Source organism: Thamnophis elegans, chromosome 13, assembly GCF_009769535.1.
Source record: "Thamnophis elegans isolate rThaEle1 chromosome 13, rThaEle1.pri, whole genome shotgun sequence".
Lineage (NCBI taxonomy): Eukaryota > Metazoa > Chordata > Lepidosauria > Squamata > Colubridae > Thamnophis > Thamnophis elegans.
In genome coordinates this window covers 4,106,407-4,124,363 of record NC_045553.1, presented here as the reverse complement: position 1 = coordinate 4,124,363, position 17,957 = coordinate 4,106,407, and the positions used below count along the sequence as shown (strand labels likewise).

General features: G+C 46.7%; 1 protein-coding gene across 6 annotated transcripts in view; it reads left to right on the top strand.

The window, feature by feature from the left end:
* ASCC2 (activating signal cointegrator 1 complex subunit 2) overlaps window positions 1-17,957 on the top strand; it is a 33,679-nt gene that overhangs the window by 13,473 nt on the left and 2,249 nt on the right. For all 6 annotated transcript variants that reach the window (XM_032229541.1, XM_032229540.1, XM_032229539.1 and 3 more), the window contains 12 exons: window positions 1,109-1,176; window positions 1,561-1,671; window positions 3,306-3,418; window positions 5,473-5,547; window positions 6,141-6,248; window positions 7,704-7,772; window positions 8,925-8,999; window positions 10,473-10,647; window positions 12,206-12,420; window positions 13,906-14,025; window positions 14,977-15,201; window positions 15,996-16,092. In XM_032229541.1, coding sequence (XP_032085432.1) covers window positions 1,109-1,176; window positions 1,561-1,671; window positions 3,306-3,418; window positions 5,473-5,547; window positions 6,141-6,248; window positions 7,704-7,772; window positions 8,925-8,999; window positions 10,473-10,647; window positions 12,206-12,420; window positions 13,906-14,025; window positions 14,977-15,201; window positions 15,996-16,092 — 1,451 coding nt within the window. The remainder of the gene's footprint in view (window positions 1-1,108; window positions 1,177-1,560; window positions 1,672-3,305; window positions 3,419-5,472; window positions 5,548-6,140; window positions 6,249-7,703; window positions 7,773-8,924; window positions 9,000-10,472; window positions 10,648-12,205; window positions 12,421-13,905; window positions 14,026-14,976; window positions 15,202-15,995; window positions 16,093-17,957) is intronic.

Genomic DNA, 17,957 nt, shown 5'->3' with positions numbered 1-17,957 from the left:
CTTGAGATGATTTTTTTTTAAAAGAACATAATGTAATTATATTTTTATGTACATATCTGTACTGATCATGGAAGGCAGCTTCTTGTCTGGAATATGTTGGCCCAGTGAATATTTGCTTAGTTTAATAAGGATTTTGTACACCTTCTGGAATATCCTGATGAAAATTAAACCCAGGCATCATTAAAACACACACACACACAGACCACCGATCGCTCAGCGGAATGCATGATTATTCAATTAAATGAGACGGAATATTTGAATATCCCTCACTGAACTAAAGGAACCACCTCTTTCAATTATTTGTTTGGCTCCCTACCTGGAGATGATTTTCAAAGGAGAATTAATACCGACCGACCTTTTCAAGGTACTGTTCAGTCATGCGTCGAACATCGGATAACGTTGCTCATTTTGGGAAGTCAGCGTAGGCCAGTGGTGGGTTTCAAAATGTTTTAGAACCTCTTCTGTAGGTGTGACCTGCTTTGTGGGAGTGGCTTGCCAGCCATGTGACTGGGTGGGTGTGGCCAACTTGTAAAATGTGGTGAAACTCATTTAACGACGCTCTTGCTTAGCAACCAAAATGTTGGCTCAGGAACTCTGGCATTTGAAGCATGCAAGTCTTAAAGCTGTGAAGTTACAAGACCCTTGCACCCCTAACCCTTTAGAAAAAAAAACCCCAGGGGTGTTCAAAGTTGACAGCTTTAAGACTTGTGGACTTCAACTCCCAGAATTCCTCCTCCAGTCATGTTGGCTCAGGAACTCTGGCATTTGAAGCACGCAGGTCTTAAAGCTGTCAAGTTACAAGATCCTTGCACCCCTCCCAGAGGAAATAAAAGAGGAGCAAAAAGGGAGTGGATTTTGCAGGAGACAATTAGTTCACTTAATTGGTTCATAACTCTCCAGGACTCCTTGCCAAGTTCTGCAGAGATCGGCCTGGCAGCTCTCTAAGCCAGATAAGTTCTGTGATCATAAATCCTCCCTGGAAAGACTTTGCTGGATGTGAATGAGCAGCTTCTCTCTCTCTCTCTCTCCCTCCCTCTCTCTCTCTCTCTCTCTCACTCTCTTTCCCTCCCTCCCTCCCTCCCCCTCTCCCTCTCCGCCCTATTCACAGGAAACATCTTTAACCAACAGTCAAGTTACTTCAGTGATTTGGATGAAACCATGCCTACAATTCTTCAGGTTAGTTGGCTTCTCTGGGGATATTTGAGAGCTACTCAGAGACAATATATAATACTTGCTGTTTATGGCTCCTCCTCCTCCTCCTCCTCCTAGCACTGATGATGTTACCTAGCAGGGCAATGAAATGTCTACACAAAAAAGAACCAAGAAAGAAAGAAAGAGAGCACCAATAACCCACAGTCGTCGCCCTCCTCCTCCTCCTCCTCCTCCTCCTCCTCCTCCTCCTCCTCCTCTCCCTTCTAGCACTGATGATATTACCTAGCAAGGTAATGAAGCATCTGCAAAAAAACCACCCAGCTCAGAGAGCACCAGGGACCCCACAGTTCAACCCTCAGCTACCCATATTCTCTTTCTCTCGTGACCCACTTGTCCTTTGCCTTCCAGGTGTTCAGCAACATCCAGAGTGCCTGTGGCTTGCAAGGCGAAGGGGCTTCAGCTAGTCCACAGAAGTTGGAGGAGAGAGTCAGGATGACTCCCAAGGGACTCCCTTTGCAGGTGAGGGCAGTTCAGTGGCAGGGAGGCCGTCTTCCTTTCCACCCCCAAATACATCCAGTATCTGAGTTTCCTCTTCAGGATCTGGCCTTCTAAAGAGCAGTCAGGGTTGACCTCCTCTAGGACTGACCGGTTGGATGGCCTTGCAGTCCATCTTTTCTCTTTCTTTCTTTCTTTCTTTCTTTCTTTCTTTCTTTCTTTCTTTCTATCTATCTATCTATCTATCTATCTATCTATCTATCTATCTATCATCTCATCTTTTCTATGTTGTTGTTGTTAGTTGTGAAGTTGTGTCCGACCCACCCATGGACAACGTTCCTCCAGGCCTTCCTGTTCTCTCCCATCCTCTGGAGTCCACTGAAGCTCATGCCAGCTGCTTCGGTGACTCCATCCAGCCACCTCTTTCTCCACCGTCCCCTTCTTCTTCTTCTGCCCTCCATCGTTCCCAGCACGAGGCTCTTCTCCAGGGAGTCCTTCCTCCTTCTCATTTCGTGGCCAAAGTCTTAGAGTTTCCTCTTCAGGATCTGGTCTTCTAAAGAGCAATCAGGGTTGATCTCCTCTAGGACTGACCAGTTGGATGGCCTTGCAGTCCAAGGGACTCAATGCAGAAGTCTTCTCCAGCACCAGAGTTCAAAGGCCTCCATTCTTTGGCTTCCTTCCTTCTCATCAGGTGGCCAAAGTCTTTGAGTTTCCTCTTCAGGATCTGGCCTTCTAAAGAGCAATCAGGGTGGATCTCCTCTCGGACTGACCGGTTGGATGGCCTTGCAGTCCAAGGGACTCAATGCAGGAGTCTTCTCCAGCACCAGAGCTCAAAGGCCTCCATTCTTTGGCGCTCCGCCTTCCTTACGGTCCAACCTTCACAGCCATCCATTGCAACAGGGAAAACCACAGCCTTGAATAGACACACTTGTGTTGGCAGGGGGATGTCTCTGCTTTTTAGGATGCTCTACGCCCCGGCTCTATGCCGTCCCATTCAAGCCCCTTTTTTAGCCAAAGTTTGTTTGTTTGTTTGTTTGTTTGTTTTTTATTTATTTATACACACACATACATACATACATACATACATACATACATACATACATACATACATACGATTTATAGGCCACCCAATCCTGGAGGACTCCGGGCGGCTTACAACGAGGAAAAAAAGAAATAGTAAAGAAAAATGAAATGAAACAGGTTAAAATCAACACACATACATTCGTTTTGATCGGGGCTGGACCTCAACAGTGAGGTCAACAGCCCCAGGCCTGCCGGAATAGCCAGGTTTTAACAGCTTTCCTGAAGGCCATGAGAGTGGGTAAGGTCCGGATCTCTGGGGGTAGCTCGTTCCAAAGGGTCGGAGCAGCCACAGAGAAGGTTCTCCTCCGGGGAGCCGCCAGCCGACATTGTCTGGCTGACGGCATCTGAAGGAGGCCCACCCTGTGGGATCTTACCGGCCGTTGAGAGGAATGTGGCAGTAGGCGGTCTCGCAGGTACCGTGCAAGTCTGAGCGCATGCGCAGGCGTGGGGATGTGCCCTCCCATTTGCAAACCATCGGGGAAGGTAAGTGAACACCAGTCCTGTTCCCTTCTATTTGGAACCCAAATTCAGGAAATGCCCTTTTTCTCTCTCTCTCTCTCTCTCCCCCCTCCTAGGAGCTGAAAGATATCGTCCTCTACGTGTGCGACAGCTGCATCACCCTGTGGGCCTTTCTCGATATCTTTCCCTCGGCTTCCCAGACTTTCCAGAAGCACGACTTCTGTTTCAGGTACTCTGTTAGGCTGCCTCGGGGGTGTTTCTTTCTTTCGGCAGAAAAGGCCGGTTTGAGAAATATCCAAGCCGTGGGGTTCCCATATGTCCCTCTGAAGCCTTTTGTATGGAGCCCCTTTTCAAAGTGGGGTGGTTTTCATTCGAGGGGAAACAGACCTCCTCGGGCTGGTTGGTCTCAATCCACAGCGACTTTTTTTTTTTTTTAGAACAGAATAGAATGAAGGAGAATAGAATAGAATGGAGTAGAATAGAATATAGAAAATGAATAATAGAGCCGAGGTGGCGCAGTGGGTAGAGTGCAGTACTGCAGGCTACTTCAGCTGACTGTTATCTGCAGTTCGGCTGTTCAAATCTCACCAGGCTCAAGGTTGACTCAGCTTTCCATCCTTCCGAGGTGGGTAAAATGAGGACCCGGATTGTTGGGGGCGATATGCTGACTCTGTAAACCGCTTAGAGAGGGCTGAAAGTCCTATGAAGCGGTATATAAGTCTAACTGCTATTGGTATTGAATAGAATAGAATGGAGAATAGAATAGAAAAAGAATAGAATAGAATAAATGAAGGAGAATAGAGTAGAATAGAATATAGAAAAAGAATAGAATAGAATAGAATGAAGGAGAATAGAGTAGAATAGAATGTAGAAATAGAATAGAATAGAATAGAATAAAGGAGAATAGAATAAAATGGAGTAAAATAGAATATAGAAAAAGAATAGAATGGAGAATAGAATAGAATAGAATAGAAAAAGAATAGCATAGAATATAGAAAAATAGAATAGAATATAGAAAAAGAATAGAATAGAATATAGAAAAAGAATAGAATAGAATGAAAGAGAATAGAATAAAATGGAGTAGAATAGAATATAGAAAAAGAATAGAATGGAGAATAGAATAGAATAGAAAAAGAATAGAATAGAATGAAGGAGAACAATAGAATGGAATAGAATAGAATATAGAAAAAGAATAGAATAGAATTAAGGAGAATAGAGAATAGAATATAGAAAAAGAATAGAATAGAAGAAGAATAGAATAGAATGAAGAAGAATAGAATAGAATGGAGTAGAATAGAATATAGAAAAAGAATAGAACGGAGAATAGAATAGAATAGAAAAAGAACAGAATATAGAAAAAGAATAGAATAGAATAGAATGAAGGGGAATGGAATGGAATATAATAGAATATAGAAAATGAATAGAATAGAAGGAAGGAAAACAGAATGGAATAGAATAGAATTCTTTATTGGGCAAGTGTGATTGGACACACAAGGAATTTGTCTTTGGTGCATATGCTCTCAGTGTACATAAGGCGAATAAAAATACATTCATCAAGAATAAAAAGATACAACACTTAGTGATAGTCAAGGTTAGTAATAAGCTATCAAATCTTACCAGGAAACAAATAATATAAATTGAAAGATGGTTTCAGGCAACATGGTTATAGGCAGAAGTGGGAACAGATAGATACCAGGAAGGGAGAGAAGAATAGTAAATTATTGGCAGTGTTGTGGGAATTAGTTGTTAAGCAGAGTGATGGCATTCGGGGAAAAACTGTCCTTGTGTCTTGTTGTCTTGGTGTTCAGTGCTCTCTATAGCGTCATTTTGAGGGTAGGAGTTGAAACAATTTGTGTCCAGGAGGCGAGGGGTCTGTAGATATTTTCACGACCCTCTTTTTGACTCGTGCAGTGCGCAGGTCCTCAATGGAAGGCAGGTTGGCAGCCATTGCTTCTTTCTGCCGTTCTGATTCTCCTCTGATGTCTCCGTCTGTCTTGTTGGGTTGCAGAGCCAAACCAGACAGTGATGGAGGTGCAGATGAGAGACTCAATCCTTCCTCTGTAGAACAGAATCAGCAGCTTTATTTTTTTTATGTTTTAGAGTTGAATCTGAAATTGCTGCCCGTAGAGCACAGTGATCTTGGTTTCTCTGGAATCTTCTGAGATCCATCATAACATTCTCCCTCCCCATCTCTCCTCCCCCCACCCACCCCACCTACCTCCGGCCATTCGATTGGCCGTTCGTTAAAAGCCCCCCTCACTCCTTCATTCTTTGTGTTGGCAGGCTGGCTGCTTTTTACGAGCTGGTGATCCCCGAGCTGGAATCCGCTATCAAGAAACGGCACCCTGAAAATATCAGGTCCGTGGTTGGGCGCAACAGCCTTGTTTTTCATCCTTCCCTGTCGTTTTTCGCTCTGCCCAGCTTTGAAGGGTACCGGGGATGTGTTTGAGCCAGCTTGGGGGTGGGGGGTGGGTTTTGGAGCACACATTTTGATCCAGTTCTCCTACCTTTTAATGCCTCGAAGGTCTTGGAGTCATGTCCATAACTGTCTAGATCAGTGATGGTGAAAGAACCAAACTCAGAGAGCAATGAGGACTCTAGTCTTCTTCTTCTTCCTCCTCCTCCTCCTCCTCCTCCTCCTCCTCCTCTTCCTCCCCACCCTTTGGTGCTCTGTGAATTTAGTGCATTTCTTGCAAGGATTTCATCACCCACCTAGGTAACATCAGGAGGTGTTCTCACTGATGACGTTACCTAGTTGGGTGAAGAAACATCTGCAAGAAAACAAGAAAACTCAGAGAATACTAAGTCCCCCACAATCCTTTTCCTCCTCCTGCTCCTCCTACCTCTTCCTCTCTGCCCATTCTCTTCTAGCACTGATGACGTTACTTAGTTGGGTGATGAAACGCCTGCCAAAACAACAACAACAACCGAGCCATTTCTGCCCTTTACAGGACACTGTCGGATTTATGGAGGAGGCTGTCTCACTCACGGAAGAAGATGGTGGAGATGTTTCACCTGGTGATCCACCAGCTGTGCCTCCAGCCCATTTTGGAAAGCAGGTATTCCACCTCGCCGAAACTCGCCCCAAGGTTGGGGGATGTCCCCTTTTCCCCCCGTCGAAGAAGCAACACGAAATGATACGAAGCAGATGTTGACGCCCCAGAAAGAGTGCGGAGGAGAGGAACGAAGAGGATAAGGGATCTGGAGGATAAATCCTATGGCGAACAGCGCAGCTGGGGATTCTGGGAGTCGTGGCTTTAAATAACTTCATGGATTAGTTTAGCAGTCGGGGTGAAAAAAATCAAAACCAGGAGCTGCACTGACCTCCGTTTTAGAATCCCCTTTTCCTTAAAGCAATGGGACCAGTGGTGGGTTTCAAAAATTTTTCGAACCTACTCTGTGGGTGTGGCCTCCTTTGTGGGAGTGGCTTGCTGGCCATGTGACCTGGTGGGAGTGGCTTGCCGGCCATGTGTTCTCTCTCTCTCTCTCTCCTTCCTTCCTTCCTTTTGTCTGTCCCTTTTTCCTTTTTTTTGTCTCTCACTTTTTTCTTTTTTTATTTCTTTCTTTCTTTCTCTTTCTCTCTCTCTTTCCTTCCTTTTGTCTCTCTGTCCCTTTTTCCTTTTTTTCTTTTGTCTCTCTCTCACTTTTTCTTTTTTCTTTTTTCTTTATTTCTTTCTTTCTCTTTCTTTCCTTCCTTTTGTCTCTGTCCCTTTTTCCTTTTTTTCTTTCGTCTCTCTCATTTTTTCTTTCTTTTTTTCTTTTTTTATTTCTTTCTTTCTTCCTTTCTCTCTCTCTCTCTTTCCTTCCTTTTGTCTGTCCCTTTTTCCTTTTTTTCTTTCGTCTCTCACTTTTTCTTTCTTTTTTTCTTTCTTTCTTTCTTTCTTTCTTCCTTTCTCTCTCTTTCTCTCTCTGTGTGAGAGTGTGTGTGTGTGTGAGTGGTGGGTTTCAAAAATTTTTGGAACCTCTTCTTTAGGTATGGCCTGCTTTTTGGTGGAACCTCTTCTAACCGGTTCGGTAGATTTGACGAACCGGTTCTATCGAACTGGTGCGAACTGGTAGGAACCCACCTCTGAATTAGACGCGGGGGCTCAGGAGCTAAGACACTGAGCTTATCGATCAGAAAGATCGGCAGTTCAGCAGTTCGAATCCCTAGCACTGCGTAACGGAGGGAGCTCCCGTGACTCGTCCCAGCTTCTGCCAACCTAGCAGTTCAAAAGACGTAAAAAATGCAAGTAGGAAAATAGGAACCACCTTTGGTGGGAAGGGAACAGCATTCCGTGCGCCTTCGGTGTTGAGTCATGCCGGCCACATGACCACGGAGACGTCTTCGGACAGCGCTGGCTCTTTGGCTTTGAAATGGAGATGAGCGCCGCCCCCTAGAGTCAGGAATGACTAGCACATGTGTGCGAGGGGAACCTTTAATTTTGCTTCAAGCATTAGAAGTAGGTCAACATGAATTCTCTGTCTGGATCATTTTAACGGATTATCTGCCCCAATGGACCTTGTTCTTACAGCTGTGACAACATCCAGGCGTACATTGAAGAGTTCCTGCAGATCTTCACCTCCGTGCTTCAGGAGACGAGGTGAGAGATCTGGACGCAACTCTGGAACATTGTTTACCTGCAAATTTTCTGCCGTGCCGCCCTTTCAGTCTCGGGAGATTAATATGGCCCTGTATATGCCACATCCTTAAATGAATCCCTTTCTTAAATGTGTGCAAACCGATGAATTAAAAAAGGCTGAGTTCATAAAACATGAGAAGCCACACTCCACTCAAAAAGCCAGTGAATAGAATAGAATAAGGAAAGAAGAGAATGGAATGAGAGAGAAGACAATAAGGAAAGAAGAGAATGGAAGAGAAGACAATAAGGAAAGAATAGAATAGAATAAGGAAAGAAGAGAATGGAATGGAAGAGAATAGAATAAGGAAAGAAAATAAAATGGAATGAAATAGAATAGAATAAGGAAAGGAGAATGGAATGGAAGAGAATAGAATAAGGAAAGAAGAGAATGGAATAGAATAGAATAAGGAAAGAAAATAAAATGGAATGAAATAGAATAGAATAAGGAAAGAATGGAATGGAAGAGAATAGAATAGAATAAGGAAAGAAAATGGAATGGAAGAGAAGAGAATAAGGAAAGAAGAGAATGGAAGAGAAGACAATAAGGAAAGAATAGAATAGAATAAGGAAATAAGAGAATGGAATGGAATGGAATAGAATAAGGAAAGAAAATAGAATGGAATAGAATAGAATAAGGAAAGTAGAGAATGGAATGGAACAGAACAGAGCAGAATACAATAGAATAAGGAAGGAAAGAAGGAGAATTGAACGGAATGGAACGGAATAGAATAAGGAAAAAGGAAGGAGAATGGAATGGAATGGAATATAGAACAGAATAGAATGGAATGGAATAGGAATAGAACAGAATAGAATAAGGAAAGAAGGGAGGGGAATAGAATGGGATAGAATAGAATTAGAACAGAATTAGAAAGATTCTATATTGGCCAAAGTGTGATTGGACATACAAGGAATTTGTCTTTGGTGCAGATGCTCTCAGTGTACTTAAGGAGAAACCAGTTAAATCAGTGGAATGGCTTTCTTCCAGAGGTTGTGGATGTCCAACACTGGAGGTTTTTAAGAAGAGATTGGACAGCCCTTTGTCTGAAAGGACATATGGTTGGACTAGAAGGCCTCTATGGTCCCTTCTGTTATTCTGTTACTCTGCTATTTCAGATTCCTCCGAGATTATGATGAGATGTTCCCTCTGGCAGATGATGTCAGCCTCCTCCAACAAGCCTCTTCAGCCCTGTATCCTTTGGCACGGATGTGAATGCTTAGCTCTGTCCATTTCCATCACGTGACCATGGGGATGCTGCGGTGGTCATAAGTGTGGGGAAACGGTCATAAGTCTCTTTTGTACTGTTGTAACTTTAGTCACTAAATGAACAGTTGTTAAGTCGAGAACTACCTGTAACAACAGAGCTACTATTGAAGCCTTGGTGGGGCAGTGGTTAAAATGCAGCATTGCAGGCTAACTCTGCCCACTGCCAAGAGTTTGATCCTGATGGGCTCAAGGTCGACTCAGCCTTCCGTCCTTCCGAGGTGGATAAAATGAGGACCCAGATGGTTGTGGGCAAGAGGCTGACTCTGTAAACTGCTTAGAGAGGGGCGGAAAGTACTGTGAAATGATATATAAGTCTAAGTGCTATTGTCCTTCCTTCCTCCCTCCCCCACTCTCTCCCTCCCCCCCCTCTCTTCCTCCCTCCCTCCCTCCCTTCCTTCCTTCTGGTTGACTCAGCCTTCCCTCCTTCCGAGGTGGGTAAAATGAGGACCCAGATGGTTGGGGGCAAAAGGCTGACTCTGTAAACTGCTTAAAGAGGGCTGGAAAGCACTGTGAAGTGGTATATAAGTCTAAGTGCTATTGCTATTGTCCTTCCTTCCTCCCTCCCTCCCTCCCTTCCTTCCTTCCTTCCGGTTGACTCAGCTTTCCTTCCTTCCGAGATCGGTAAAATGAGGAGACCCAGATTGTTGGGGGAAAGAGGCTGACTCTGCAAACCGCTTAGAAAGGGCTGGAAAGCACTGTGAAGCGGTGTATAAATCTGGGTGTCCTTCCTTCCTTCCTCCCTCCCTTCTTACTTTTCTTTCCTTTCCCCTCCCTCCCTCCCTTCCTTCCTGTTAGAATGCAGTATTGCAGACGTACTCTGCCGACTGCCAGGAGTTTGATCCTGACCAGTTCAAGGTTGACTCAAGCCTTCCATGCTTCTGAGGTGGGTCAAATGAGGACCCAGATTGTTGTGGGACAAGAGGCTGACTCTGTAAACAGCTTAGAGAGGGCTGGAAAGGACTGTAAAGCGGTATATAAGTTTAAGTGCTATTGCTTTGCACTTCTTTTTCCTTTTCCTTCTTCCCACCTTCCCTTCCTTCCTTCCTTCCTGCCTTCCCTTCCTTCCTTCCTGCCTTCCCCTCCTTCCTTCCTTCCTTCCTTCCTTCCCGCCTTCCCTTCCTTCCTATGCAGTAATTAGAAAGGAGTATTGCAGGCTCTCTGCCCACTGTCAGGAGTTCGATCCTGACTGGCTCAAGGTTGACTCAGCCTTCCCTCCTTCCGAGGTGGGTTAAATGAGGACCCAGATTGTTGGGGGGGCCAAGAGGCTGACTCTGTAAACCACTTAGAGAGGGGCTGGGAAAGCACTGCGAAGCGGTATATAAGTCTAAGCGCTATTGGCTATAGAACGTTCTGTGTCTATGGAGAATCGGGAATCTGCCCTTGACGCCATTGGACAGAGATGAAACACGAACCTCTTACATTTTGCAAGCTGTGGAAAGTGCCTGGGATAAAACTGGTAGGAGGAGAAAAACGGCCCAAGACCCACCCATCTCTGAATCCGCAACCGGGGCCGTTACACTCCCCGGGGTCTCAGAGCGAACAGAACAATTTGAGGAACTGGATAATCTGGAGGTAAGTTGTTTGGAGCAGAGCATCAGCCAAAAGAAAGATGGATGGTTTAGGCCCTTCTCCTTGGGAGGCGGGGGCTAAGACGCTGAGCTTGTCAATCAGAAAGGTTGGCAGTTCGAATCCCCAGCGCCGCGTAACGGAGTGAGCCCCCCATGACTTGTCCCAGCTTCTGCCAACCTAGCAGTTCGGAAGCACGTAAAAAATGGAAGTAAATTGGCTTCTATGTATCCGAATTTACAACCCAAATGTTGGAGATGTGGTTCTCTTGATGCTACATACTTCCATATATGGTGGACCTGCCAAAAGGTTAAAAGCATTTTGGATAAAAATATGGTGGATTATACAAAATATTCTTTAAAAAAAGGATAAAATTTACTCCTCAGTTATTCTTGTTAGGTATAATTACTGACTGTACAGCGGTAGAGGTTAACCTGATTTTGCACTTAATAACGGCAGCAAGACTGTTGGTGGCGCAATACTGGAAGAAGGAAGATTTGCCTACAATCCAAGAATGGACACTGAAAGTCACAAATTTAGCTGAGATGGCTAAAATATCTGCATATCTTAAAGACCATTCAAATGAGAGATATAAACGAGACTGGAAAAAATGGATCGATTATATACAAAATAAATATGGGACTAAGAAATTCCAGATAGCTTGTGCTTAAGATAAGGAATGATTTAAATTGTTTAAAGTTAGTTTAGCAAGGAGGAGCTAAGTTCAACGCAAAGATGTTATTAACTTCTTACTTTTGTTTTTTATCAATATATCTTAGACTGTGGTTGTTAAATATCTATACTGTGTACGAGTTCTGGGAAGTCGGGGGGGGGTAGGTTGTGGGGGCTCGGGGGCTCGGGTGGGGGGGGAAAGTATACTAGGCTTGATTTTAAAGCAATATGATTGCACATGTATATTGTCCTCTCTTACAACATGATATTGTCTATGTAATAATGTACATGTGATTATATGTTATGGAAATGGTTAATAAAAAATATTTCTTTAAGAAACCAAAAAAAAAATGCAAGTAGAAAAATAGGGACCACCTTTGGTGGGAAGGGAACAGCGTTCCGTGCGCCTTCGGCGTTGAGTCATGCCGGCCACATGACCACGGAGACGTCTTCGGACAGCGCTGGCTCTTCGGCTTTGGAACGGAGAGGAGCACCGCCCCTAGAGTCGGGAACAACCAGCACATATGTGCGAGAGGAAACTTTACCTAGGGAGGAGACCTATCTAAGCCAGCCATTGGCCAACTGAGAATTTTGGAAGGGCCATTTCGAACAGGATGCCAGGCCAGAGGAGGAGACTTGAAATATATATGAAAGTTTGTGTGGGTCTTAGAGGAAATAATGCATGCCTTCTTCCTGAAGGCATCTACCATAACTTTATGGAGCGAAAAAGTCCATCCAAGGATGGACGCTGGTTTGCAGTGGGGCAGAAAATCAGAATTTGTGGTAACGGATGGTTGCTGCATTTGATTTAGATGGATTCCTGGTGCTTCTCGATTGGACTTTTTCATCCTCTTTGTGTATGTAACGTGGCTTATTGATTTGATCTCTCTAGTGTGCAGGAGCAGCTGCAGCTCCCGTCGCCACCGTCTCTGGCGTAGAGCTGGATTCCCTGATCTCTCAGGTGAAGGATCTGCTCCCTGACCTTGGAGAAGGCTTTGTCCTGGCTTGCTTGGAGGAGTACAACTACAACGTGGAGCACGTCATCAACAACCTTCTCGAGGACAAGTTGGCGGCCTCCCTACAGACGCTCGACAGAACCATGCCTCGGTAAAGTTGGAAGGGCGTCATTTGTTTTAATTCAAGGATGTGAATCTCTTTTGAGTAGCATGGAGATGTCCTTGGTCTCTGTGTGCCTGTTGATGGCCAATTTGTCTGAACGCCAGGCCTCCAGCAATTCTCTGAAGGTTTTGGACTTGGTTTGATCTAGGCTGGTCTCAGTTTCCCAGTTGAAACTACAATTGAGTCTGTCCATGTGTTGTGAAATCAAGGAGATTTCATCATGTCTTCTGACTACTAGTTGGTGTTCATCAACAGGCACTTTATTGTTTCACACCTGTAGGCAGAATCCTGCCAGACGGAGAGTTCTATTCTCTGCATCTACAGTATGCACTGGGAACTCTTGAGGAGGAGCTGCCCTCACCTTCTTTCTCTCACACATAATATCCAGACTGAGTTGCCTCTTCCTCCTCTGGAATGCAGCCCCTCCTTCCTGGGGATCCACCTCCTTAACACATTCCATCACATCATGTGTGGACATCAACTCCCCAAATTCTTCAGCTGCCATGTGTGGGCTTCAAACGCCCAGGATTCCTCAGTCCCCATGTGTCAGGCCCCCCCAAACCAAGAAGCACACAGGGTGATTCTTCAAAGCCGAGTTCCTTACACTTACTCCGGCCAAGAGCTGAGACAGCAGCAGGCAAACCTCGAACTCCTTAGCATCGCAACCTGATCGTTATACAAAGGAATCTTAGGACAGTTTAGCCAATGGATCTGCTAGTAACGGCGGGCAGGATGAAGGAAACTACAGAGTCCCAATTAGAACTCATGTCTTCCTATTGGAACATGTTGGGGAAGCCTTTTTCCCATCCTGTCCACACTTACCGTATTTTTGGAGTATAAGACGCACCTTCCCCCACAAAAAGGTTTGAAATCTGGGTGCGTCTTATACACTGATAACAGCATTTTTAGCCTCCTGAAACCCCGCCCCCTTTGCAAAATGGCCGTGCGTAGCCTTTAGGAGGTCCAGAGTGCTCCTGGGGGGCTGGGGAGGGCAAAAATGAATGGAAAAGTGGGCCGTTTTTTTGCTCGTTTTGGGGTGGGGAGCACTCTATAAGCCTCCTAAAGGCTATTCATGACCTTTTTTTGACAAAAAATGGGCCCATCTTCGGGAGGTCTGCAGAGTGCAAAACCTTTTTTTTTTTAATTTGCCTCTTCAAAATCTTGGTGCGTCTTATACTCTGGTGCGTCTTATACGCTGAAAAATACGGTACTCTGGGTACTCTTGAGGAGGAGCTGTCCTCACCCTCTGTCTCACACACCTGATATCTCAGCTGAATTGCCTCTTCCTCTCTTGGAATGCAGATCCTTACGGCACTCCATCTCACAGGCTCCCGTTCAGGGACCTGTTTTGCATCCCTAAAACGGCAGTGTGTTTCCTGAAAGATTCGGTGTCTTGTATTTTCTGGAAAAGAAAGGCTTTTGTTGCTGTTTTTCCTCCTCCTTCTTTTTTTAAAAAAAATCTCTTTCTGCCAGGCCTGTGAAACCAGACCCGACTCCGCTTGTCACTTCCCGATGTAACGTGTTCCAGGATGACGAGTTTGATGTTTTCAGCAAGGACGCAGTGGATGTCTCTCGGATCCAGAAAGGCAAAAGGTGAGTTTTGCGCTGTTTCCCATCCAATCCAGTTTTAAGATAGGGGGAGGTTCAGCTCCCAGAATCCCAAAGTCCCACAGATAGAATATAGAATAACAGAGTTGGAAGGGACCTCAGAGGTCTTCTAGTCCACTTAGGCAGGAAACCCTACACCACGTCAGACAAATGGTTATCCAACATTCTTCTTAAAAACGTCCAGTGTTGGAGCATTCACAACTTCTGGAGGCAAGTCCTTCCACTGATTAATTATTCTCACGGTCAGGAAATTCCTCCTTATTTCTAAGTTGCTTCTCTCCTTGATTAATTTCCACCCATTGCTTCTTGTCCTGCCCTCAGATGCCTTGGAGAATAGCTTGACTCCCTCTTCTTTGGGGCAGCCCCGGAGATATTGGAAGACTGCTATCCTGTCTCCCTTAGTCCTTCTTTTCATCAGACTAGACACACCCATACTCCTCCTCCTCCTCTTCACTCACTCCCCACTCCTAGCACTGACGATGTTACCTAATTTGGTAATGAAACGCCTGCAAGAAAACAACCAAGCTCAGAGAGCACCAAGGACCCCACAGTCCTCCCTCTTCCTCTTCCTCCTTTTTTCTACGAACCTCATTGCCTTCTACCACTGATGATGTTACTTAGTTGGGTAATGAAACGCCTGAAAGAAAGCAACCAAGCTCAGAGAGCACCAAGGAGCCCACAGCCCTCCTCCTCCTCCTCTTCTTCACTCCCTCCCCACTCCCTCCTAGCACTAATGATGTGGCCTAATTTGGGCAACGAAACATCTGCAAGAAAACCACCAAGCTCAGGACAGCACCAAGGAGCCCACAGTTCAACCCTGAGCTCTTCTTTTCCAATTGGTAGAAGTCAGATGTTTAAATAAAAGGAGGCCTTTCGTCCCCCCCCCAAGTTTTGTATCCGAGTTTTGTTCGCATTCCTCTCCTGGTTTTTTTTCAGGAGCGACAAAGCCACCACAAAAAGCTTGTTGAATGACAAGCGCCTGGTGCAGGAGCAGAGGGAACGCTACAGCCAATATTCCGTGGTGGTCGAGGAGGTCCCCGAACCGAGTGGGGGCCGCCTCTTCTCCCAGGAGGATTACGAGGACGAATACGATGACACCTATGATGGCAACCAGGTGGGAGCAAATGACGTGGACTCCGACGATGAGCTGATCAGCAGAAGGTAAGCGAGGGACTATCTGTGCCACGTACTGTTGTGGCAGCAGATTCAGACAGTGGGGAGGGTTGGGGAGGAACCTGGGCCAGTCCTGGAGTCTGGGGAAGGCTCTGCTGAGGGCTCTGTGTCGGAGGGAGAGAGGGGGCCAGGGCCGTATGTCAGTTATCAGCTGCCTTCGGAGTCGGACATCAGTGAGGCAGAAGAACAGCTGGAGCCTGTTCCCAGTGTGCGCATGCGCAGAGCTGCCAGACGAAGGGAACAGCTAAAGAACAGGGGCCGACTCGGGAGTAAAGCCACAGATGAACGGTGAATGGCCCCTCCCAGAGGGAATAAAAGAGGAGCGACAGGGGAGTGGAGTTTGCAGGAGGCAATTAGTTCGCTTCTTTGGTTCGTGATTCTCTGAGTCTCCTTGCCAAGTTAGCCATACAAAGCCTAGAGTGTGGAGTAGAAATGAATGGGGTGTGTGTGTTGGTGTGTGTGGGGGGAGGGGTGTTTCTATGACAATTTGCCACAGCCAATTCGCCACAGGACAAGAATTACACTAATATTAAAGTACTGGAATATTAGAAACGCTGCAAAAGAATCATTAAAGAAAGGAAGCCAAATGGGAACGACGAAAATGAAAATATTTTTTTAAAAAACTATTTTAAACAGTCGAATTGTTGAATTGTCGCACGGCGGGTTGTCCCAGCACGAGGCGGCTCGTGGCAAATTGGCTGTGGCTAATGGGCCGCGGCGCGTCATCTCCCATTCCGCTCGCGATGAGTCTAACGGTGCGGGTTCTTCCCATCTTCCTGAAGGCCGTTCACCATTCCTCAAGTCCTGAGGCCCAAAGAAGAGGAGCAGGAGGAAGATGAGGAGGAAGAAGAGGAGGTGGAAGACAAAGAGGCGACCAAGGTGACCGTCTGGAATTCGGGAGGGAGGGAGGGAGGTGACGGAGCAATCCTGCGCTCTTTGGACGGGAAAAAGGAGAGGCGGACACTGAGAGATCGGACGAGAACGGAGGTTTATTTGGAGCGAGAACTTTGGCGAACTCCAAAATGAGGGGCCTTTCCCCATGTTCTAAGAATGGTTCTCTTCCCTTTCGTTAGGGTCTCTTTTAAGTAGCCACAGCACAAAATCCTTACTGGACCCTGGTAAGGCAGGAGCTTGGCGGTAGGAATAACTTGGGACATGGCTGAAACTTTCCTGACCATACAAGGAGGAGCATTGAAAGACCCTGTTGTGGCCTGCCAGCGGCAGCAGAGTCAGAGAGTGAGGAGGGTTGGGGAGGAACCTGGGCCAGTCCTGGAGTCTGGGGAAGGCTCTGAGGAGGGCTCTGTGTCGGAGGCAGAGAGCGGGGAGCCGTATGCCTTCGGAGTCAGACATCAGTGAGGCAGAGGAACAGCTGGAGCCTGTTCCCAGTGTGCGCATGCACAGAGCGGCCAGATGAAGGGAAGAGCTAAAGAACAGGGTCAACCTGGGAGGAAGGCCACAGGTGGACGGTGAATGGCCCCTCCCAGAGGGAATAAAAGAGGAGCGACAGGGAGTGGAGTTTGCAGGAGACCATTAGTTCGTTTAATTGGCTCATGACTCTCTGAGACTCCTTGCCAGGTTCTGCAGAGATCGGCCTGGCAGCTCTCCAAGCCAGATAAGGTCTGTGACCGTAAATCCTCCCTCGAAAGACTCTGCTGGATGTGAATGAGCAGAATTCACAGTCAATTAATAAAAGGGTTTTTCGTTGCAACCAGGAGTTTGCTTCAGGCTCTCGGGAAGCCTCGGTCAGAACATACCTGGTTCCCCATGTCTGTTTCCCCCCTCCTGTCTCTGGTGGCCAGCCTGACAAAGCCGTCGTCAAGGTGTTTCCTCTTGCAGAACGAAACCTCCGCTGCCATCAGCCTGGGGAAAGTTTGCATTTCCAGAACGCGAGGCAGCTGGCTCAGTGGGTGGCCATACAGGTGTCCCTTGGGTCCCGGTGTCAGGTGTCCACATGCCATGGAGTTGACAGTTCCGATCCGTGGAGGGAGAATGTTTAATGGTAGACACTCAAAGGCTGCCACTTAACATTTTACCAAGTCCCCTGTTCTCAAGATTGCTATGTCTCTGGAGGAACCGGTAGATACGAAAAAGAAAGTTTGGTGCTCCGCAGAAAAATTATTTGCGTTTTTTTATATTGCACTAAATCAGGGGTCCTCAAACTACGGCCCCTGGGGGGGATACGTGCAATGAACGCTTGTGTTGCTGCAGAGTCTCCCCCTTCGGGGTCTTTTTGTGGGGGTCGGAGGGGGGCAGAAATTCCCACTTGGGGTCTGCTTCTGCCTCCTGGTGGGGGGCTTTGGGCGAAGGCTGGAGGGAAGAGCCGCTGGTGGGGAAGAGCCGGAGGGCCTCGTTCCAGTGGGACTGCATCATGGCCTGGAACTGGCTGACTATCTCAGCCCGCTGAGCCTCCAGGCGCCGGCACCTGGCCTTGCACTCCCGCAGGTCTTCCCTCTGCTTGGAAATCCTATGCTCCTAGTCCTCAATGAGGAGCTTCTGCTGAGCCTCCTTCTCGGTCGGATCCAATTTGAACTGAGCTGTTTTGCCAACTCTTCCTCCTGGGGGCTGCTTAGCTCCAGCAACTGCTCCCTGTTGGGGCCCTAAGGACCCTGGGTGGGCAGGCGAGGAGGGGCTGGGAGGGGAGGGGCCAGTAGAGGCTGGCAAGGCGCCCCTTGATGTGAGTGACAGCGAGTCGGCCACACCCACCCAGTGACATGACCACCTAGCCATGCCCACCTGCCTGGTCA